This window comes from Megalops cyprinoides, chromosome 21 (genome assembly GCF_013368585.1).
Source record: "Megalops cyprinoides isolate fMegCyp1 chromosome 21, fMegCyp1.pri, whole genome shotgun sequence".
Lineage (NCBI taxonomy): Eukaryota > Metazoa > Chordata > Actinopteri > Elopiformes > Megalopidae > Megalops > Megalops cyprinoides.
This window is the reverse complement of record NC_050603.1, coordinates 12,098,264-12,123,146: the sequence shown is the minus strand read 5'-3', so window position 1 is coordinate 12,123,146 and position 24,883 is coordinate 12,098,264. Positions and strand designations below refer to the sequence as shown.

At 40.5% G+C, this 24,883-nt stretch overlaps 1 protein-coding gene across 1 annotated transcript in view; it reads left to right on the top strand.

Moving 5' to 3' along the window:
* LOC118796496 (atrial natriuretic peptide receptor 1-like) overlaps window positions 1-24,883 on the top strand; it is a 73,227-nt gene that overhangs the window by 38,042 nt on the left and 10,302 nt on the right. Inside the window, exons 8-17 of the mRNA XM_036555404.1 lie at window positions 13,872-13,966; window positions 15,830-15,965; window positions 17,124-17,208; window positions 19,176-19,296; window positions 19,831-19,905; window positions 20,283-20,363; window positions 20,649-20,753; window positions 22,247-22,318; window positions 23,058-23,217; window positions 24,641-24,796. Coding sequence (XP_036411297.1) covers window positions 13,872-13,966; window positions 15,830-15,965; window positions 17,124-17,208; window positions 19,176-19,296; window positions 19,831-19,905; window positions 20,283-20,363; window positions 20,649-20,753; window positions 22,247-22,318; window positions 23,058-23,217; window positions 24,641-24,796 — 1,086 coding nt within the window. The remainder of the gene's footprint in view (window positions 1-13,871; window positions 13,967-15,829; window positions 15,966-17,123; window positions 17,209-19,175; window positions 19,297-19,830; window positions 19,906-20,282; window positions 20,364-20,648; window positions 20,754-22,246; window positions 22,319-23,057; window positions 23,218-24,640; window positions 24,797-24,883) is intronic.

The following is a 24,883-nucleotide window of genomic DNA, read 5'->3' as shown; positions in this document are numbered from 1 at the left end:
TTTTTATGCTCTTGTTTTTATGTTACATTTTATGTCATTATTTTTGTCATAGTTTTCATTAATAAAACAATCACTTTTCTGTACTAGTACTGTTTATATTACTCTTTGTAGCTAAATGTAGGTAGTTTTTCTACTTCTTTATTTCTCTGAGCTGTTGATAAATAGTGTTTAAAGTTGAGTGTAAGTTTTTTTACAGGTGTAAAAAAATCAAAATCATTTACACCCACTCCTGAAATATTATGAATAGGTAGTTATAGCTAAATACTAATGACTGACTCCACAGGGAGTCTGATCTTTAGTTTGTGATTTAAGCACTCACGTTGCCATATGAGCACACTGTACTCTGAACAGTCTACTCACAGAGGAGTACAGAGTGGGCCGTTCGCCAGCCCCCATTTTGGGCTGTGAACCAAACCAGTGCGGCTGGATGTGGGTTCTATTTGCCATTGTGAGATCTCCTCTTCTCTCACTCCCTTTCCCACACTTTGCACACCCTCCTTCCTCACTCTCTGTTTCTCCCCTCCTCACACGAGCTCTTCTTCTATCCTCCTTTTATCTATTTGTTGTCCTCTCAGTCTGAGCCCTGTCCATGACTCACCTCCCCACCTCTACCTTTCTCTCCCCTGCTGGAGCTTTCTGCTTCCTCCTCCACACTCCTATGAAACACATATTTCCATGCTGTCACATCACACAAGCCCCACAAATGAAGACCACGGGACATCCGTATGAACCTATTCAACATTCACATCATTGTCAGTCTACCTCCATTTCCTTGCCATATAACACCTCATCCTCCCACACTCTGTCTCTCTCCCTACAGTACACCTATTCTTTCTCCTTCTGTGTTTTTCTGGCTCTTCATCCTCCATATCCCTCTTTCTGCCTTAATCTCAGGTGCCTTTTTTTGGTCTCCCTCTCTTTGCCTCGCCCTATTTCAATAATTTTTTCTCTTCCCCTGTCTTTCTTTATCTCTGAAGCCAGCCTCTCTCTTCATTCACCTTCATCCCCATCCCCATCCCCATTCTCTCTCTCTCTCTCTCTCTCTCTCTCTCTCTCATTTTTCTTCTGTTCACTTCTGTCGCCCTCGTCCTCTTGGAGAATGAAGTGTTATATTTCAGCTCTGATTGGCAGAGGAAGCTCAGGTATCCATGGATCACCCTTACGTGGGACCTGCATCAGTCTGAGAGTGGCTACACTGTGCATATGTAAATAGTGCTTAATGCACCAATGATGCCCTGTCTTTGTGAAAAAAAAAAAAATATTCTTTGAAGTGTGCCATTACTGGCTATTAAGAGCCATCCACAGGACTACTCTGGGGTAATTGGAGCTCTACAGAGTAAAGTCTGTTGCAGCACGATACAAGAGCATGGCCAATAACCTTGTCTGGTTCTTCTCTGTCTGTGTGTTTACACACGTTACACGTTGTTCCTTGACCGTGGCTGGAAAGGTCAGTCTGTGCGTTTCTCACGTGTGAAACATGCACAGTGTTTCTTAAGAGGATTATTTTTCAGGATGCATCACGTTTGTTCCTTGGCTCTGGCCTCCCAAGATCCTCACAAATTGTCACATTGATGTAGACATGAGCCATCTTCTCTCTGTCATTACTGTGTGGAATTTTTTCTTAGAGAATGACAGGGTAAACTCCGCTGTGCTCATGAAATGCATCAAATTAATGCTGTTTTTTAACATAATTTTGACATTACATTCAAGAAATTACTTTTATGAGTACACTCAGAACCATTATATAGTTATTATGAAAATGATATTACCCAACTTGTTTAGATAAGGTTGAATGCATGGATGACCTCCCTTCAGCAAACCCAGACCTTTTTTGGTTTATCTCTGTTTGGGGATTTGGGGTTATTCTGCGATCAGCACTGACCTTCCAATGCATATTAAAGCAAAATAAATGTATATAACAGGAGCAGACTGCTAACATAGGTGTTAATTTGTGCTTAAAATATAACTGTGTTGTCAAGTTGCATCTTTCCTTCTTTCAGCAGGGTAATGGCTGAATATGTCCCTTAAACCAGCAGCAAAATGTGGCATGTATTTATGGCCATAAAGCTTATCTGCTTATTCTCTGCATTTCCCCCAAGCTGGGCTTTAGAAAAATTAGATTAGCTAGCTATCTACCTCACTCCAAAGGCATGAATTATGCTAGCCAGAGGCCTTTGAATAGTGGCACAGCTAAAAAGAACAAATATATTTTGTGGGTGTACTGGTTCAAAAGGAAATGCATTGAAACGGCTTCGCAAGGCTGAAGAGTATCAGCTGAATGTGTCCCGAGAATTAAGGGGGAAAAGAAGAGCTAATTATGATAGCAGAGAGTACAAAGTACAAAGAATCAGTGAAACAGAAAAGAATGCTTCACCTCATGTCATTTTCTTTCTTAAAGACTCCCCCAAAAGGGGCTCAGATTAGCTATAAAAAAAACCCAGATCTGAAATAGGCGGCTTTCCTGCAAAAATGGCAAGGAGTGACAACAGCCAAATGTTAAAATTGATCTCTTTTGCACCTTTCTTTCACATACCACATGCCTACTGTGAGAGTTTTCAGGGTAATGGCAAGACCGTGGCGGGAGATTGAGTGTTAGGCTATGGAAACAGAGCCATGGGTGCAGCCGAACTTCGCTGTGTCCTGCACTGACTTCAATGGGCTTATAGAAAAGAAGCCAGAGCTGCTTGGGCTACAGCAGCGAGAGGCCAGCTGAAGTACTAATTTTGAAAAGAAAGGAAGCGGAATGCAGTGATATTCTGCAGGCAGTCAAGCATTGAGGTAAAACATATTTCACTTTTTATTAGCTAAATGTTGCAATTTTTTGAGCATAACAACTTGGGAGAGTGGGTGGGGGTTGTTCTTTCACGCTGACTGCTGTGGCAGTCTAACTCAGAGCAATAACTTTGTTTAACAACTGTGTTTTTTTAGTTTCTCACACATTATTTTTTGAACATTTTAACAAACTCGATGTTTAAGATTAAAAAGTCTACCAATTATACAGAACTGGAAGAAAAGCTTAAAACTGACTTAGATGCCAAAGCATTGAATTGCAACCTTACGTTTTAGAGCCAGTCGTTGTTGTTGCACACTAGACAGCTATCAACCAAATGTAAAGGTGGGTTAATCTTTACACAGAAATCCAGTCTCTGGAACATAATCGTCATATCAATAGTGACAGTAGGATTCGAAAACATTGTGGCACAAAAGAACTGTGCCACACTGTGCAACATTTCTCATCCATACAGACCACGCTGATGATGCTTTACACAGTTTGATACCCTGAAAGGTGCGAAGAGTAGAAAAAATGTTATAACATGGAATAGTTTCAGTCAGAGTTGGAAACCCTAGTTCCTGTGTGAATTTCAGAGGCCCCTAAGGATAAACTAGAAACTCAAAACCTGTCAAACATAATGTTGCTTGCTGTTATTGTGATATCTCAAGGCAAAGGCCCGGAAAAAGCAGGGCAGAGTGTGTACGTCTGCAGAGGGGTGGTTTTTGAAGAGCGCTGCTGATTTCCAGTAGACTCCAGTGAGGCATAATCAGTGACGGAGAGGACGGTCTGTTTAGTGCAAAGCTCACTAATGACTAAGATGAATAGATGCCCCTTACAGACCTGCAATCTAATACAGGTTTTCTGTGGCTTATGAAAAGGCATCATAATGGACACAGGGAGGAAATGGGGAAATCATTGATGGGCGTAAGGAGGAGATGAAAGGTAGAATTGCAAAATTGCATTGATGGCCACCTCTGATTAGTGTAACATTTATTCAGGATCATCTGTCTTTTGAAATCTGCATGGAGGACAGCTGGTGAGATACCATAAACAGTGGTGGATTTAGATGTACTATTGATGTTCAGAGCAGAAAAAGACAGTGTCCTTAAGGTAAAATGTCATTCTGGGCCAAACTGCGTATGATAATGGCTCTCTCTTGTGCCCAGAGGTTATGCACCATCCTTCGGAGGTAGTTTCTGAGTAGTTTTTGAGAAGGTTTTGTGTACACTACAGTGTCTCGGTGCTTCATATTATATGCTCATTAATTCAAAAATAGCTGAAGTGAACATAATTATTTTTGAGATCAGGATAGCGTTGTTTTTTTCCATTTAATTTTTTTATTTCATTTGTTTAAAATTCAGTAATTGGATAAATCAGAGGTGTGACTATTGTATCACAAGGCAGAATATCTAGTTGCCCTTATTCCAACCTTTAATATTCTGCAGAAAACATTGATGTACAAATGAAAATAGAAGATGAGTGGTTAATTTACAGTCCTAACCATTATATATCTTCTGCAGTGTTTGTATTTGTGTGAACATTTGTATTCATACTCCTTGGTTTGATTGCCCTTTCTCTCCATGCAAGTGTAATAAGCAGAAAATATTGCTCCAGCAGTTTCCAGTAAGGTCCTCTTCCATCTTGCATGGCAGTATCAGCATTCTTTTGTTTTGTGCGCAGACCTGAAAAGATGAACACAGACCAACATTTCAATTGATGAATGGGGTTTTGTCACATTACAAAACTGACATTAAAACCTTGAAAGGTGTATTTAGTTACGGGGGGTTAATATACCATGAATGATGCTGTTAGTTCAAATGTTAATATTAAGTCCTTATTGAACTTAACATGTGAAATATTATTGTAACTTTCCATGCTCTCTTTTTTACAAAAAGAATTTTTTTTGGTCACAGACCAGTTTAGACCAGTTTACATTATTGCAGACTTTTCCACATTTGGCTCTTGTAATCCATTAAACGTTCTATAATAAAATTTTAACAATATGTAACACATATAATATCTACATTCTCTGGTAGGGAAAAATGACATGAAAATGACATATGATTGTATATTTTGTGTCCCCCTTTTGTTCTCTGAATGAATCATTCTGCCATTGGCTCTGACTATGGTGAATGTGTTGCAGTATGATGAATGCAGATTAATTAGTACTTAATACATATCCTCATCAAGCAAATTCCAATTACTGTAATTGATTGAAATGAAAATTTAATAGGGGTAGAATCTGATGGCCTTTATTATTCGTCTGATAATTTGTCAGTCATGAGCCGGTGGATTTGATGGCATTAGCCCGTGACCCCCTTACTATGCCCATTAAAGCTGGCTGAAATTAGGTGCCATTTCCTTGTCATTTCCAACCATCTTGTTTTAATGAAGTCATACAGCTGAATTTTAATACTTGTGTGATCCAGATGAAGAGCCTTGCTTGAGCATAAAAACAGTACTTGTACCCACAACCTCCATATCCAGAGTCAAGTGCTTTAATGATGATTCCTGAGCATTGCCACTGCTTTCTGCATTGTGCTGTCTCTGTGTGGCCTAAATAACCGCCCACCTGTGCATTTTACACACCAAAGCACTGAAAGGAACATTGTTTTCTTATTTCCCTGTACTTCAATAAAGGACCTCCCAAGCTTTAGAGGCAATTCACTGTACATGCCAAAACTTGATTCCTGTAACATATACATTGTTGTAAAGCCACCAGGTGATGGAGAGGGTCTTCCCAGGATTTTTGTGACATTTTGGAACTACACAGAAGTGCCTGGTGTGCCCACGGGGCTTTTTTCAAATTTTTCAAATTTTCATGAATTACATGAAATGACGTACCATAAATAGTAGTCTTTACTATGGAAAACTGAAACAATCGTAACTTTATTTACAGGGGAAAAAACCCATTGACATTTAGCAAAGCGGTGCTTGAATAAGGACATGGTGGTGCGGCTGCACTGTGGCATTCTAATCCTGTATTGTCTCGTGCAGAACTATAGGAAGAAAAAAACAGAAGTAGAGTGGTCAAGGTCTGCTCTAACATCTGCTATCAATAGCCCACTTGCCCGCCGCACGCGATCAATATGGTTCATATTGCAGGGAAACAGACAGAGACAGGAAGATGGGGAGAGAGCCAGAGCAGGGTGACAGAGGGTGACGGGACAAAAGAGGGTTAGAAAGGCAGAGAGGGGGAAACAGAGGGAGGGTGAAAAAGAAAGGCAGGGATGAGAGGCTAAAAATGGGGAAGGTTAAGGAGAGGGGGAAGGAGGGCAGAAAATAGGTGTTTTTTTTTCTCTAAAAGGCCAGAAAACCATGACCGAAACACCATTATCGTTCATTGACTTCAGCTCATACCACTGAACGTTGGAACACAATTGCCAGACATTTAGTAGTATCAGTCATGCACATGGCCTCACACGTGGTGAGTTTTTAAATCATTTTTTCAATTAACTTCTGTAATTTTGTACTGAAAGCATGACAACAGCAGAACAGGTAGAATGGAAATTATTTTAGCATCTCGGGAGAGACGCTCCTGGCAGGCTATGCTGGAAGCCTCACGGTTGGCTGATGCAAAATGGCATACAACCAATCCTCATAAAGGTGTGACACCGTGAGCATTTTCAAAGCTGACCTTCACATGTAATAAATGCTTGCATTTTCCAGCACTGGCCAAGGAACAAATGCTGTGAAATTAGAGGGAAATGATGGGAGACTAAATGTCAGAAAAATATCAGCTTTGGATTTTGCTGCCATTTACATCAAAGCAATACCTGCAAATTGGAGAAAAACAGAGCCGAACAACAGTGTAGCGTGGAAAAGGGGCTTTGGAGTTAAACAAGAAAGTAGAACAGACATAGAGAGCGAGAGCGGAGAGACAGCTAAAGAAGGGGAGTGTGTGTGTGTGTGTGCGTGTGTGTGTGTGTGTTTGTTTGAGGACTTTTCACCCACACATACCTCATTCACTTCCTGAGTTACAGAATGAAAAGCAGAGACGGAGAGTGAAGTCATAAGGGGTGAACAGTTGGTCTCAAATGGCAGGAGATAGAAAGGGATCTGCTTACAGCAGTGACTCACTCCATGAGACTTCACCTCAATGGCTAGTGGGACAGCTAAAGGAAAAGTGCTTTTGTGTGTATGTGTCCAGTAGAAAGAATGAATGAAGGAAAAAAAGACAGGAAGGGAAAGAAGCGGTAGAGAAATTCTTCCTTTACGTAGTAGTCCTCTGGGCTAGCAAAAAAGTAAAATCACAGCCCAGAACAATGTCTAGACTTTGGACACAACATAATGTGAGAGAAACTAGGGAAGACAACGGATCCAATGTTCAAAAATGATTCAGGCCGTACATTTTTAAATACAACTAACATGAACATATATACAAATAAACTGGTGTTGTAGTTAGGGACATGCAACATTGCCTTTTCGTTTCGCTACATAAGCCAGGTTAACAGTTAGCCACACAAATGAGTAAGGTGTCAACTGGATGGCAAGCAAAATATATAATGTCTATATTTATGCAGATTAACAAAGCTGTACATTTATGTCAGTAGCCATCATGTGTAGCTAACCTTCATCTTAAGTATTTTTTTTGGTTGGATAGAGGCAGCTCAAGGTAGCCAGTATTAGATAGGAAGCCTGTGCTTAACAGTCCATACCCTTCATTGAAATCAGATGGTGCACATGCAACCAGCTGTCGTAGTGGTTGGCTACTGAGTCAAATGCAGCTGCATGAAAATCATTTGGTGTTATTTTGAAGCTCAGGCCACTGGAGGAGGGGCACACAGCACTGTTCCGTCATCACTGCACTTTAAAAAAAAGAATCAATGTTTTTTCCCATGCTCTGGAACATCACAAATTGGTCCCACATGCTCTATATGTACCAGGCAATCAGGTCCCTGTGCTTCATATTAAAAGTTCTCCCTGCTGTTGTTGGAGCTTTTAAGGTAGCACAATGTGTTCTCTTCTTACTCTACTTCGGGTTCAAAGAGCTCGGATGAACTGAAATCTTACTGGCCTGCTTCAAGGCAAAACTCTCTGATAGGATATTGTGGGACTGTGGACTCAAGTTGTATTAACTTAAAGTCCTTTGTAAGTTTGCTGTCAGGCAAATCCAGCTATTAAAACCTCAAACAAACCAAAACCCTTGCGCTGTGCACAGCATGAAAATCTGCAGATCCCATCCTCTGAACTAAATATGCACAAATACACAAACGCATACTGAACATGATGTCAAACACATGCAGCAGTGGCCATTATGGACTAGTTGCAGGTTGCTAATAAAATAACGGAACTAATAAAAACATTTTCTCAGCCGAATTACAGTGAATTCACACATTGTGTTAAACAACGGAGATTTAAATGCCACAAAGGAAGTGTTATTATAGAAAGGGCATTTTTACAATTGTGGTTATCAGCCTCTCAGGAAGCACTTGATGTTCCGGCTAATATGGGCTTTCACCTTGAATGTTATGTGTAATTCACAAATTAGAGGAGCCTGTAAGAGAAAGAAAAGGACGTTCTAAGTAATGAAGGTTATTAGTGTGAAATGTCAAATGAGCAATGCTTGACAATAATATGCCTTGGGAAGACAAAAAGACAAGCTTTGAACTGGTAAGAGAATTGGCAGAAGGCTCAGGTTCATCAGTCAGTGTTCATCAATCACAAGCACAAACATCACTCTTGAAATCAGGACACAAGTTGCAGTTGCAGTAGCTTCTCTTCAGACAAGGGACCAAGGCTAAGAGATCCATATATGCACTACATTTTAGTTTCCTTGTGAGTATAAAAATGTAAACTACAATGTGTAAAGTCCTTGTTATTAGATTTACAATTTTGCTCTCCCTTTCAAAGACACTGAGGTTGTAGGTTGTGGAAAATGCCTGTCCTAACTGATATTTTTATCATAAGTAAGTAGATGGTCATTGTACTGCTGCTTCTTCCTCAGTCACCTTGGAGGAAGAGGAAATTGCACTGACTTTGATTGTCCACTCTTCACCTCCACCAAGAAAAATTCTCATATATTCTTAACCAACTGATTCATACCATTATGTGTTTGAGTGAAGACTGTAAAATGGAGATCAGTCACAGATCTACATTATATTTATACATATATATCCTGAAATCCTTGAAAAGGATGATAAATGCTTTATGTTTACTATTTATATTTTTGTAGCATGTTAAGATGAGACTTTCTGCAAAAGATTCCTAATTGAAATTTAAACTTTTACAATGCATTTTTGTATTTTATTACATTATTCACACTATTCTTTACAAAACAGTCTTTCTCAAAAAAAAAAAAAATAGTGATCCCTTGGTAAGGATTAATTCAACTAAACAAGAAAAATGTTATGGAACACTGTTCACCTCAGAGCTGGTGTCTCATTCAGACATTGAAACTGTTTTTACTGACTAGGCTCAGGCTGGTTTCACAGTATCAGAGAGAAACTGTACATTTTTATTGGTATAACCATATTCTTCTAACAGTGCAAAATTGGACTGGTGTGTGTCTGTGTGTGCACTCAGGGTATGCAACATTGTACATGGCAGTAATCCCAAACTGTGCTGAAGACCACCTGTTGGTTTGGCCTGACTGTGGGGCAGTCTGGAAACATTGGCATAAGGGGTATTTTTTTCCAGTCTCTCTCTTCAGAGATGCTGCATAATTATACCTCCTTTGTGATCACCCCCCCACAGATTCAGACATTTCAAAGCCACGGGATGTACAGCCAGAAGGACAAGGAGAGCAAGAGCTCAGTGTGGTACTTCTATAGACACTATTCAGCCCTACTTGGCCCTTCTGTGTACCATCTAACCCTCACACTCCAAAGAATTTGAAAATGCAAGTCTCTCATGTAAGCACACAAATAAGAAGAAAAGCGCTAGAATTGTAGCGTCAAACACATGGCAGGACTCACTTATATTTTTCCTTGCATGGATTGACCTGAACAACGTCAACACTTTTATAGATGGTACACCAGGGTGTGAAATACAGGGGGGGGGGTCTTGACTTGATTGACACTTGAGACCCCCTGAAAGCCTCAACAGCAATTTTTTTTTTTTTTTTCGGGGGGGGGGGGGGGGGGTCTCTGGAAAAATCTTTTAAAAATTATCTGTCAGTTGCAATTGTCACTAAAAATGTCTTTCAACCCTTAAAGCCTGACAGACGCAAAGACAGTAATCCGGTTTTGAAATCACAACAAATTTCTGCATTGTCTCCAACACAGGGCTGACATTACATCCCACTTTGTATGAAAAATAAACACAATAATAAAATAATAAAAAATAATAATAATAAAAAATAACAATAATAAATAAGAATAATAAAAAATAATGTTTTTGCTTTACTATTCAGACCCCCCCCCCCGAATAAACCTCCTGTTGTCAGGGTGCAGGCACAGACTCAGACGCAGACCAGGGGAGTACAGGTTTCACTGGCTTTAATTGAAATCGCTGGGCAGGCTCGAGGTAGCAGTACAGGCAGGGTCAAAACCGGAAAGACAGTCCAAAGCAAGCACAAACTGGGAGTGGGGATCAGGAACGGGAACAGGCTGGGTCGGAACCTGATGAGGCGATGGGATGCAAGTGAGCAGGCAGGCAGGTGGAGGCGATCTGGAAATCAGGTGGGCGGGGACAGGGCGGAGAGTGGGCAGGGCTGGAACACATGGGAAAACAAAAGTACATGGACCACACTGACAGACAGGGAGAACACAAAAACAGCTAGGGGGCTGAAGTACTGACACCTCTATTGTGAAACCTAAATGTTGGCCGGTATGGGTAGGAGGGAACCTCCGATTGCCACCGGGTATTTCACACACTGTGGTACGCTATTCAATATTGCCATTTGCTCTTGCAAATAATGTATTGCTCCTGCTGTTACTCTCACACTACACAGAAAAACTTAAAATATGGATCTCAGTGAGTACATACTTCACAAGAGATTTTAATTAGATTCAGCTCAGAGGGGCCACATCACTGCCTGACAAAACACACAATGATGAAAGGAGAGGGGTGAGATTATTACTCTTCAAAGCTGCCTGACGAATCGGGTGCATATCAACAGGCAAACACCGCAGAACAAGAAAGTAATTAGTAAAGCCTTAAACAAAAATTCAGGTGAAGTGTTTTCGGACAACTTCTCTCTCACTTGCTTAATCTTCTTAAACCAATCGGTCTCTGCTGGTCTGAACAAACCCTGCATGTTTTAATCATCTTGTATCCATTGTTTCTTGCCTCCTTCTTCCTCCCCCCTCCCCTTCTCCATTCATTTCCTATGTTGTTACTGCACAGATACGCCCAAGTTGGTGTCAACGACCTTGTTGCAATAGCCTGGTGTATCTGCTTCCTCGGACACAAAGCCAATAATATACCTCTCAACTCCCTTCCAGAAATATGCATTTTTGCTGAATTCATTGCCAGAAATATTACAAACACAGTGTTTGGAAATTAAATTCTGTCAGGCTGATAACAAATACAAGCCAGACACTGCCCTTCAACTCTGTACTCAGAGCAAAGCCCTGATAAGTTCAGAGCAAAGCAGATTCACAGACCGGTGACAGCTGCCTATAGTGGAAAGTTGAGCTGGTTATTGATTGAAGCCTGCCCTAGAGCTCAGGGCTGCACTCGGAGAAAACAGCTTCAAGGCAAGGGCAAAACCCTGGATGCCGTCGTAAATCGATAGTGTGGAGTCAGTCTTTACAATGAGGCAGACAGGACAGCAGCAGGACTGATCAGCATTCGGGTGTTCAGATATATTTTCAGATTGTGCCATCACACCTTGCACACACGCATGGATGAGTCCATGAAAGACATTTGTTAATAATGAATGGGTTTTTATCATGCACATTTCAGACACGGTGTCCAAAAAACTTTCCAACAAAAAATAAAAGGAAATAGACAATGATGACCAAATATGCCTGCCCTGTGACACTAAGCACAGGGCAGGCATAAGCAAATGATAAGCAAATGATCATTTCTCTCCACCCAAGTATGACTTCAAAAAAAGAATAGTCTTACTAGCAAAATCATGCCAACATCCCACACATACCTTTCCTTGTTTGGATCCTCCCTCACCAGATCAACACTTTCATAGACACTACACCATATTGTGTCTTATCTGACCTTCACACCCAAAATTGAATTTAAGACACAGCTCTCACTAAACACATGTGCTGCCATTAAAATGTGGGATTAGAAGGGTTGAGCAGGCTAAATGTACCATTTAATGAATTGATGAAATACATGATTGCCATTGATAAAACATCAACAAAGAATTGTTGTCATTTAGATAAACATGATGAACACGATTTCAGCAAAGTGGCCACACCATTTGACCTCTGAAAACTCTCTTAGAACATGTCCTAACACGAGTAGGCATTTTGATAATAAAACTACGGTGAACAACTGCTTTGCAGCTTGTTGGGAAAAAGACTGTAAGGCTTTTCTGTGCTCTCTTTTAATGACACACTCTGTTGTAGACCTTGAACCAGGTGAACCCAATAATTACTCCTGCCCACTCTAGATTAGATCCACACTAGATTTCCATCACACGCACATGATGGAATTCTTATATATATAAAAGAATTAAGATCTTTGTTTTTGTGTTTGAATAGCGTTTCCTTCCTCCCTTTTCTCTTGTGGATTTGTCTTTTCGCAGGACGATTCACATGACAGACACTGCCTTGTACTTAGTTTCTCCATCTCCGTCTCTCTCGCCCACATGCCCAACGCCCACCTGTCACCTTTGTGTGCTGGTCTTTTATTAACTTGAAATTGCATGCAGCCTTGACAACAGCATAAAATGATGGGCGGCCTTTCGGTGAACAATTGACTGAGAGGGAAAATGATAGTCACATTGTATAACATACAAGTCATGCAGTGTGTCTTTGATACAGAGGTTTGGAATGTAGCTTATCTTGTCTCATCCAATTGGACCACAGTGAAGAGGAGTTTGCAGTAATTACTAGAGGGTTGCCAATGGAAATATTTTATTTATATATGTGGGCTGAATTACTTCATCCAGCAAAACAGGGGGGTTGTACAATCCATGTGCCATCACATGGATTTGCTGTAAATCAAAGATGTAGGTACATTAAGCTTATTTTGGAAGCAAAATACCAAAGGAGTTTGCCTCAATTCCTCAGCGTTAAACCAAACATGTTCTTATGAGACGGAAATTAAAAGCCTGTTTACACAAACAGAAAACTGGCTCCTTTGTCTTATTTCAAGCGAACCAGAAATACTTGAAAAATAACTGAATGCAATTTTCTATCTACACCTGCTCACTCTCCAGACTTCAGTTATGATCTCAAACGGATATAGCTCAAAATCCCGAAATCCTGACCTGTGTATCTTGGGATAGCCATTTGGTAATCTCAAAACCCTGAGTTGATTGTCTTGAGATCTTGAGTCTAGAACACCCCTAAAACATTATTGCAGGATGGGCTTGTGACGCATTGTGCTCAGTGCTTCAGTAAATCTTCTCTGAAGGAGCCCCTGTGATTTAACACTGCTGTTTCCCCATTTTGTTTCCTCTCTGAGTGTGTTCTCAATTCTCTCTGATAGTTTGACAGAGTCTTTATATCCAGGTCCTTCAATAGAGACATTGTATTGTTACCCAGTGTATCAAAAATCAAGATTAATTCCTGGGTTCAGCTGGCTTTTTTAGGCTTGGCTGCCATTCTCCTGTGACTGCTTTGCTCGGATGTAATTTTAGCCCCATCCGTCTGTTGTGGGTAATTACAGTCTCTCTGCTGTTAGCCTTGAAGACCTCCTAATCTGGGCAGATCTGTTAATGGTGATTTCACAGTGTTCTCTCTCTCCTCTCTCTCTCTTTCTGTCTCTCTCATGCCAAAGCTTGCCAAACCTTTAGCAATTAAATTAAATGAATTACGATTTATTGGCAGGGAATACACTGTGAATTTGACTGAAGCCAAGCATACAAAAAAAAAAAAAAAAAAGTAACCCAATAAGCGTACTTCATTAGTACTAAATAAAAATCGTAAATGTTGAAATAAAATGCATTGAAAATTATATTTGAAAACATATGATATCAATGAAGACCTGTACATACGTATCTTTCTCTCCTTCCTTCTGCTAGGAGTGACAGGACTGGTGCAGATAGATGAAAACGGCGATCGGGAAATCGATTTTGCTCTGTGGGACATGACTGACACTGACTCAGGTGTCTTCCAGGTAACCGTCAGCCCTCCTCACAGAGTGTAACTGATATAGTACACACTGTCTCACACACACACACACACACACACACACACACACACACACACACGCTTTGACACTAACACAATGATTATCGCTGTACATGTGAAAAAGAAATTTACCCTGCTGAGAAGGAAGCCAGTGTATCCTAGCGACATTATCTCAGTCCATCTTTTTAATACTGAGTTCACAACAGGCATTAAGTTTTTGTCTTCAACCAGCTGCGGTTTGAACCTACATCTTTTAAGTGTCAAGGCCACCGAACCTATAAAAGAATCAAGAAATGATTCTAATAAACCAACCTGTACTGATTTTTGAAGGTTTTACTCATGCAAATATCTGGCAATATGCTGAGCCTGCTCTTTGGCAGACCCCCACCCCACAGTAAAGAGCATATCAGGTCTTCAGCTACCCACCCACTGACAGGCCACCAATCCAGTGGATATAGAGGGTGGGAACAGGTGAGGACAATTAGCATTCACTTTGGTAATTTTTCTCACAGAAAATCCATGACACTGATGATAATAACTATTTGGTGGAGGCCGTTATCATGAAATTGCAAATGCAGTGTGCACTGGAGGCTAAGCAGAAAAAAAAGTTTCTCACAAACAGTCAGTTTCAATTAAAAATGGCCAGCTGAGTTATTTGAAATGCGAAAGACGGAATGGAATATTTTACTGAAACTAAAAGGTTTTTTTACAGTTGGCATTTTTATCTCATGTTCTGGACTAGGGACATAAATAACAGAATTCAGTTTCAACTGAAGGATGATAAAGTTGCCATTTTCAATTGCTTTGAGAGTTTTTCAAAAGACTGCAGCAAAGCTCAAAATTCTGAATGCAAAAGCTCTAAAATTCTTACCTTTTGAAACTTTTTTTTTTTGCTTACTTGTATAAAGCAGATGAATTCTTATCCGCCAACTCAATTCTGTTATTTAAGTCTTGTAATATAAATAATAAATAAATAATAATTGATATTCTGACAAATTGTGTCACTTTTTAAAATTGTTCTATCATATGGTAACAGTTAGTGCTCATTCTCATCAAACAACAAAATTCACCAGAGCACAACTGAAAGAAAAAAATCATTTCTGATACTGTTCTAAGGCGCTGATTCGAAAATCACAACCACCATTTTGAAAAGACACCACATCACTGTGCAACATACCTGCTTAGTCCTGTCTCAGACAAATTGGGACAGGGAAAAAGTATTGTGATAGCAACATTTTCAAGTAAGTGTCCTGAAAGTACAGAGGTACAACAGTCGTGATTGATTGCCTTGACTGGCATCATTTGTCAGTCAAGAAATGAAAAAAAAAACACTGATCCCTAAAGGAAAATCTGCCATTTACTCTTAGGATTGTTTGGACTTTCATTTGTGAAACACATTGTAAAAACATTTTGTTGTATTATTCATTTAAAAATGAAAGCATGGCCAGTTAGATGGTCATTAATGGTTAACCAAATCCACAGATATTTGAAGGTCAACCCTGTAGTACTCTGTGCAGCATAAGCCTCGTCTATCTCAATTAAATCTACGTTAAAGCAAATTAGCACCTCAACTGTCCTCTCGTATTTGCTGAAGACTGTTGTTCTTTTGTACCACAGGTCCCAGGGGTATTTCTGCCAGATAATTCCCCTCCACCTTTGCCTCATCGGACCTGCTTTAGCTTGGTTGTGTCCTCTCTGTTTCACAAGGTGTTAGGGGTTTCATCTCTATCTGCCTCATTGTGTCCCTTTCGGCCCTCCCTCTCCCTCTCGTTCTTTCCCTCTTCTCTGATTTTCTATGACATTTGACACCCCACCCCCTCCCACCCTCACCCCCAACTTTGTCTTCCAGATTGTGTCTGTTTACAATGGCACCCTGAAGCAGATGGTGTTAGAGCCCGGGATGAAGATCCACTGGCCAGGGGGCGCTGTTCCGTTCGACGTGCCCCTCTGCGGCTTCAAGAATGACAACCCCAGCTGCTTAGCACGTCTGTAGATCTGCTGATCAATTTCTGTTTTCCTTGTTTGGGGTGATCCCTCTCCCTTATTAAAAAATCAAAACAAGGCCAAATTATAGCATAGTTTTACACATGTGGCACTTGGCAAAATATATAAACTATTGCCACATATATGCATTTTTATGTCTATATCTACAATTAACCATATATACCATATCATACCATTAACTGTATAACACGTTTTCCTGTATATAGATAAAATTACGCCATATTACAAAATTTAGAACCTGTAAAATTATATTAAAATAAAAAGTAGTAAATTAGTAAAATGTAGTAAATTAAGTCCTACACATAATAGATTTTCAAATCTGCTCTGTATATTTTGATGCAGGACACATCAGGAACATTCTTTAAACACTTTCTTTATACATGTTAATTTTTCATAAGAGCCCCTTCTGTCCCAGATGCTGGTGTACGCTCCGTGTTCGTTTCGATGATTGCTTGAACCTGATTAAGAAAAGCAAGAGCATAAAGGCCACTGCAAAGGCCTCAGTATAATCAAGGCAGGAAAAGAGGCGCACCCTCTTGGTGGGGAAAGGTGAAGATCTCATTTTATTCTTTGAGGCACTGAGCTTCAGGTACTCCAAAGTGCTCAGAGACATTAAAGAGATTATTTACCCCGCTCAAAAGTAGAAAAGGGGCGTCTCATATGAGATGCAAAGCTGCAACATTCTTCTTACAAATACGGCTTCATAATAACCACCATGGTACTGTAGTGCCTTTCCTCCAGCAGCAATTTAAGAAAATTATGGACTGATAATGGCATTTAAACACTACCTAGATTACATGAGATTACTTTATTGTCTTCAGATGATGATACTCTTTCCACATCTAGCATATCGAAAACATGGGGCCCATCAGTACAGCCAGTGGGACAACAGTGGCAGACAACCACTTTCACATTAAAAAAACAAGTCCTGTAATTGTATAGTCAGAATGTGTAGGGCAACTGAGATATAACTCCTACTAAAGGGCACCTGTGCCATTTTGGTGCAGCAAGCAGTAACTGAAACAGTGCACATGTCCACCTACAGGTTGTATTACAACCTATGCCTCTCTGAACTTGCTGTCACTGCTGTGTATCTTTGCTATACCTGTGTAACCGTGTTATTCTCCCCCTGCCTTCAGAGACCGTCACAATGCACCAGATGATCTTCGTCGTGGTGTGCTTCATCTTCATCATCATCATCACTGTCGCCATCTTCATATACAGGTCAGTGTGCACCTGGACAGGTGGCCCCCACCCCCCGTTTTGCCAGCGCGTGTGACATTCGTGTGTCCTTTGAATTCTGACACAACCCCCCATCCTCCCCCTTTATTCTCTCTCTCTTCTTTATTCCTTCTGTCTTTTTCTCTTCCACCCTCTCTGTATTTCTCTTACTCTGTCTCTTTCTCTGTCTCTCACTCTTTCTCTGACTCTGCTGCATGGCCAAGCAGGGAGCTTTCCACAGGAAGAATAAAGGAGTGGAAAGAGAGAGCACCTGCCTGTAACACCTATCTTTCACCGGCATCACTTTCAAAATGCTTTCAGACTCATGGCTAAGAATAAGGGGGAAGAAAAATTATGTGAAAACCAAGCTTAAAAGTGTTTTTTTTTTTTCTTGAACACTCGCACCCTGGTTGCCTCTGTTGGTTTTTCCTGTGACGTAAACCTCAAATTTCAACCCAGCTCAGAATTATTTGCAAGCCATTTGCTAAGAGATTTTCCGTGAAACAAAACAAAGCACCAACATTACAGCATTATTATTAAATTCTTCAACCAGATGGAAATTTTGTTATGCAAATTAGTATTACTAAACCAGCACATTTACAGATTACACATTTACACATTTACTACTCACTGCCCAAAGGGCCCACTGATGTAACTTACTGCACTGTTAGTTAGCTACTTCATGTCCACTCTGATGATATGCCAGCATTCAGTAAACAAAGATGAGCCACACTCAGAGAGCCCGCCAAGTGGAGAATGATCATTGCCGAATGCATTGTAGTTCAGAAACGCTCATGTTCCAGTGCATCTGTAATGAGGCTGTTAGCTTCCCAGTGCTGTCATTTTACCCTTTCTCCTGTACAATCTCCATACTTTTCACTTTGTAGACATAACTACTGTTTTTATTCAACCAATGCATAACAAAAGAGCCTTCTTTTTATTTTGGTTTTGCTGGCATTTTGTAGCAGTGACTGTGGGTGTGTTGTTACCGAATAATGAGAAGTTGATGGCTTGTTTGTTCACTGCCTCGTACAGAGTTGTCGGCTTGTGTGCAGTTCAGAAGCATTCCACAGACAGTTCAAGCAGCTCATCTCCACATTACTGCTCATTAACCTGCTCTCAATTTACGTGACACAAAGAGTGTTATTTCGCATTTAAACACGTACTTTCACATTCATAATTACTGCTCAACAGCATCAATGTTTATGGTGAAAACTGTCATAACAGATCATCTCTGAATTGTTTTTGATCACAATAAATCTGCTCTGCCACACTTTTAAAATATTGTTGCTTTTTTTAACAATAATGTTGACAAGAAAGGCAGCATAATTGGAATGACATTTACGTGATTTTCCCTGATCTTTAGAAGGTTTGATTTGCCATGATTCAGTTTTTTTTTTTTTCGGAAGTCTTACAGATATTTGTGCTCCAGGCAAAAACATTAGAATAGTGGCTTTTAATCTGAGCGAGTTTATAGGCTTTGCATAATGAAATTATTATACTGAATGATTCTTTTGCGTGGTTGAATCAACTATGGATGAGTCCACAGGGCTTGAAGTGTTGATGCATATCAATTTTAACAGAATTTATAATTCCAAATAAATTAGTATCTGTTGCTGTACAAAAATGTTCATTTGCATAATATCAGATCATATGAGTTTATGAGCTTGATTCTGCTGAGTACATGGAAGGTCATATATTCAGTTGTTTGTTTGAAGCATTACTGTACCTCTATCAGTTTGTGTGTGGATAGAACACAGTGTGTTCTCAGTGAGGGGCAAAATGCACCAAGTTTGGACCTTTACAGCTGAATGGTCAGCACTGGCCTGGGAAGTAGGAAAAAGAAACTGCATTCTACTGTCTCTGCTGGCACTAATTCTGGTCTTGCTGTATTGCTTTGACACCCTCTCTCTCGCTGTCTTTCTCTCTCTTTCTTTCTCGTCTCCCACGTACCTCCCTCCCTCCCTCAGGAAGCTGAAGCTGGAGAATGAGCTGGCCGCCCAGCTGTGGAGGGTCAACTGGGAGGACATCCAGATGAGTAACCTGGAGAAGGTGCTGCGAAGAGCCTGCAGCAAGCTCACTCTGTCCCTGGTGAGAGCCCTGCAGCCAGGGAGCATGCTCACAGATGCACACTCACAAATACACACATTCTTACAGATACATCCTCACAGATGTACACTCACAAATACACACATTCTTACAGATACATCCTCACAGATGTACACTCACCAATACACACATTCTTACAGATACATCCTCACAGATGTACAATCACAAATACACACATTCTTACAATTACATCCTCTCAGATGCACAGATTAGATTACAATACATTACATTACATTACATTCATTTAGCAGCCGCTCTTACTCAGAGCAACTTCCAGCACAAAACAACAGAAATATGTCCAGTCAAGTTGAATGATATACACAGACTCAGATATATAAAAACATGCACACACAAACACACTGACAATAGTATGCAATACGCATGCATACGCATGCACACGTATACACATACACACAAAAATACTGACACACTTAAACACACACACTCATATTGCCCTTACTGCCCTCACCTCTCTGTCTGTATGTCCCTGTCTGTCTGTCTGTCTGTCTGTACCAGAGGGGATCCAACTACGGCTCACTCCTGACCATGGAGGGAAACTTCCAGATCTACGCCAAGACAGGCTACTATAAGGTGTGCTGCTCCATGGACATATTCACATATATAAAGATACATGTTGTTCATTATCACAGAACATGAAGTATAAATCCAGTACAAACATGATAAGGATAAACACAAAATTTAAAATCTGTTATAAGAAGACTAAAGTAAATGTAGTAAAGGAGTAGATTCTGTTGTCATATAATTAATGAATCATTTTGCTGTGTTATCTAATTTTGTTACATATTTAATTATATTTTCTATATCAGGCACAACATGCAAATAAGGTTACTGTTAATATTTTAGATCAAAATGTTTTTAGTGAAAATGATAGGCCTGTTCATATCATTATAACAGTCTTTTGATCTCACTTTTTCATGTTCATATTTTTGATAATATCTTTTTCACAGGGTAATATTGCTGCCATTAAGTACTGCAACAACAAGAAGCGCATTGAGCTGACCAGGAAAGTCCTCTTTGAACTCAAGCATGTGAGTCTACCGTTGTTCCGCTTTTAGAGTTTTGCTCTTTTTACTGTCCTCGTATTGTTCTGTATGCCATGTTACTCCTTTGGAAGAGAAAGCACAGGCTGACTGTATGATAAAAACAAAAAGGGAGTATGATGATGATGATGACGGTGATGATGATGACAATGATGACGACATTGCAGTTAACTTGTTTTTCAGTATGCAGTGTAGTATTTAGTCCAATAAGTGTGTTTGTCTCGGTGCAAGTGAAGGATAGATTTGTGTTCTTAATCCTGCCCCCAACTGCAGATGCGGGATGTCCAGAACGAACATCTCACTCGCTTCATCGGCGCCTGTATTGACCCCCCCAATATCTGCATCATTACTGAGTACTGCCCTCGTGGGAGTCTACAGGTACTGTGCCCCGATAATCCACAGGTACTGAAACAGAACAGAGTCTTCACTCATGATATTTCCACCCCCATTGAGTCTTCTGAATACAAATTTGCACCAGGATTCTGGCTCACTTTGACCATTAAACAACCCATGGTACTTTGTGAAGTGCAGGGGCATTCAGCTGGATTCTCTAAATCCCCTATCCAGCTGTTTCAATCTAACCATCCCTTACCTGAATTGGTTAAATTAATACCTCCCTTTCACAGCTTAACTGAAGTGTGGAGAGGGTGATGGTTAAGATGAAACTCCTCACTGTAAAGTACTTTGAGATCATTGAAAATTGACAGGCCAACAGTTAACTGCCTATGTAAATGCAATTCATGTATTCATTACATCAATGTACAATCCTATTTACTGACACTGTACAGTACAGCACCCTTCATCCACAAACTGTACCCATTTCCCTCACACTCTTTGGCCGTAAACATTCCACTTTCATAGACCGTGAAGATGCTGTCATCGTAACTACTGAGTAAGGTACATGGTTTAACAGAATGGACACTTTGTTCATTTAGCAAAGTCTTTTTCTGTTATATTCAAGACAGTGTCAAAGCAGTGTTATAAAGTGCTGAATAATGACCTGATGTGTTGTGACATTAATTTGCATTATTTCTTATTTCCTGATGTACTTCCTGATATATCTATTGATTATGTTAATAGGTCATTAATAGCATATCTGTTGATCATGCATATATAGATGACAAGTCTGTTGATAATTTAGAATGTTATAACACTAAAATGTCCTTAATAACACATCTGTAGATCATTTTCAGTTTCTTGCAATGCAGATATCAAGGAAAGGGATAATGCATGTTTGAAACAATGAGCCAATATCAGTAAATTGCAGTCAGGGGCGGGTGAGTGGGAGGTGGGTGCACAGGGAAAAGCATCTTCCCTGAAGATGACATGCTCAGACACAAGCCTATCAACCTGCACAGTGGTCATGACATGGTACAGATTGTTTATGGGGGAGGAGACACCAGGGACCCTGGCAAATGTCCTCACTTTGCCTCGGATCACAAATGGAAAGTCTGAGGTTCCTAAAACACCAGACCTCTGTATTGCTGTATAGTGTATTTGCATGTGTTGAGTACAACATGGTAAATAATACTACAGTTGTATGTTCCAATTTATTTTGTGCTTAATGCTTGTCTTTCTTACAAATTCTCTACATTTCAAAGTGATCATCATGAACACATGACGTCTATTCACAATGAGCTGTCAGCAGAACAGAGGAAAGAGAAAAATAACCAATACAAAATGTGGCAAGGGCAGTGCAGGAAAGAAGCTTGTGGGTGGAGATTAGCCTGAATGGCAGGAACTGAAAGTTTGTTAATACAGAACATTTTAAGAATTCTGTGTGTATGTGTGTGTTTTGCATGTGTGCTTGTGTGTGTGTGTGTGTGTGTGTGTGTGTGTGCACGCGCGTCCATGCATGTGTCTTTATTCAGGACATTATGGAGAACGAGAGCATCACCTTGGACTGGATGTTCAGATACTCACTCATCAATGATATTGTTAAGGTATGTGCCCCTTTTTCTGTTGTCTACATTTTCCCTCTCTCTCTCTGTCACTCTCAGTTCAGTTCAGAACAGCTTTGGCAATTTGATGCCAAAACCAAATCACACACTCTTTGTTTCTCTCTCTCTCCCTCTCTCTCTCTCTCACATTCCCACATGTACAAATATTTGTGTATTAACTAGAGCAGTGGCTGATGGATTTTCAGGAAATTGCAATATTAGCATTGTCTATGGCTTGGATTAGCAGGGTTAACGCCAATATTTAAGACTGAAATAGAGGTGCTACACTTTACTGAGTGCTGTGAAATGTATAATTTGATCAGAGTGTATGTGTGAATTCTCTGAAAAGGTGATAACACTGAATTAACGGTACACATTGTGTTGTACATAGAGGTAAAATGGTTACCGGTAGGCATAGTTTATAAAGTTGCAACATTTCTGAGTGAATTCTTAACCTTGTGTATTTTGCACTCAACTTGGTATACATGGAACACATTTTTTACTATATTTTAAAATATTTGAAGCACTCAGTACTCTGTTCATCACATATATCTCCAAATATATCAAATGTCCATGTGCGATTTATGGTTTGTCATATAATATGACTATTTGACAATATATATGACTATAATATGGTGTGCTATATGTATGCATTAAATCATGTATTACTTGATAATAATGAACACTTTCTCTAAACTGTAATTCTACACTACCCCAATTGACCCTTCCCTCCATCACACAGGGTATGCTCTTCCTCCACAACAGTGTGATCGTATCCCACGGCAACCTCAAGTCGTCCAACTGTGTGGTGGACAGCCGCTTCGTGCTGAAGATCACGGACTACGGCCTGGCGAGCTTCCGCAATGAGGTGGACACCGAGGACGCCCACGCGTACTACGCCCGTGAGTCAGGCGACCCTGCTCTCCCAGAGCCACCCCCGCCAGGAGCACCACGCAGAGAGCAGACTGTGCCCAGCACGCTAGGCAGCCGTTACCCTTTGTTTCAGTGTGTCTACAGAGGGAAATATTGGTTAAAATGTAAAATCTGAAACACGGGGAATTTATTTAAGCACTCCATGAATACATTTAATGTGGCCATTTCTATTTCAGTTTTATTTATGTTGCATTTTTCCAAATGTTCACTTGCAGTCACAAGCTTAAGTTCACCCAATTTGCATTTGGCCTTCTTTAAAAGTGGAAATGTTTCAGCTTGACTTGTTTTTCTTTTGTTGCTGTGGGCAGTAAGTAGAAGCTCTGTGTGCGTCTCCTTTAGTGTACCTTCTGTGCCAAGCCAAAGTGCCTGGGGTGGGTAGGTTGCTTTGAAAGGGGGTAGTGGCAGGGAAGGAGACAGCAGCGTGTGTGGGACAGGCATGGAATTTTGGGCTAATTATATTAGTGGTTATGCAGTGTGGGACAGGGCTATTTGTATAACAAATAACCATGTACTGTACTGCTTTTACATACAAATGCTGGATGGCTGTTATTTGTTCCTGTCTAAGCTTCCAGAATTGAGTAAGTGGCTATGAACAATTGTCATTTAAGGACACCCCTGAGCATATATGGACAAGACATTCTATACATGTCAGAGTTTGTTTTTACCACGCATCACTGTGGAACAAGGGAGTGGCTTGGAATGCAACCTTTGAACCAGCGCATGTTCCACAACATTATTCTCCCAGGATCCGAAACACATGGTTTTCACCGCATGGAAAAATCCCACAGCCGCTAGAGGAAGGGGGCCCTTATTTAATGCATGGGAGAGGGCAGATATAATACTCCCACTTGCACAACATTTAGAAGCGGAACAAAAACGTGAACGCCAGCAAAACGCAATAGATAGGTAAACATGAACGGAAGGCATGTTTGTGAAGATGGAGTGGAAAGAACAGGGGCTATTTATCTCACAGAAACTCTCATATAGAACATTTTACGAGATTAATATGATATGATACATTTAAGACGTCACAGGAGCAATGAGAAACAACATTTGTACAGAAGAGCCAGATTTACTGTAGATACTGTAGATAAAATAAAGCATACACATACACAACATATAAGTTCCCAATGATATTTTAAAGCAACATAATTACATGACCTCTGCAGTGAACCCAGAACCTAAAAATGCTCTGTTAAGGAACATTACCCTAATTCATTGAGTTTACATGTTGCTGAATGATGATCCAGTAATACATAAATGAACAAAACTCAATACTGTGTACTTTTCCTCTCTCTTCCCCCTTCCCCCCCAACCCTCATCTTTTTCCCCTCTTTTCATGCATTCCCTCCTTCTATGTCCTGTGTCCTGTCCTGTCCCAACTGTCTTCAGGGAAGCTGTGGACGGCCCCAGAGCTGCTCCGTGCAGAGTGCCCTCCGCCCAGCGGGACCCAGAAGGGCGACGTCTACAGCTTCGGCATCATCCTGCAGGAGGTGGCGCTGCGCAAGGGGGCCTTCTACCTAGAGGGGGAGCCACTGAGCCCCAAAGGTAGGAGACAAAGAGAGAGGGGTGGGAGAATGGTGGCGGCCAGTGTGAGTCAAGCTTTAGTAAGACGATGAGAGCTGCATCCAGACC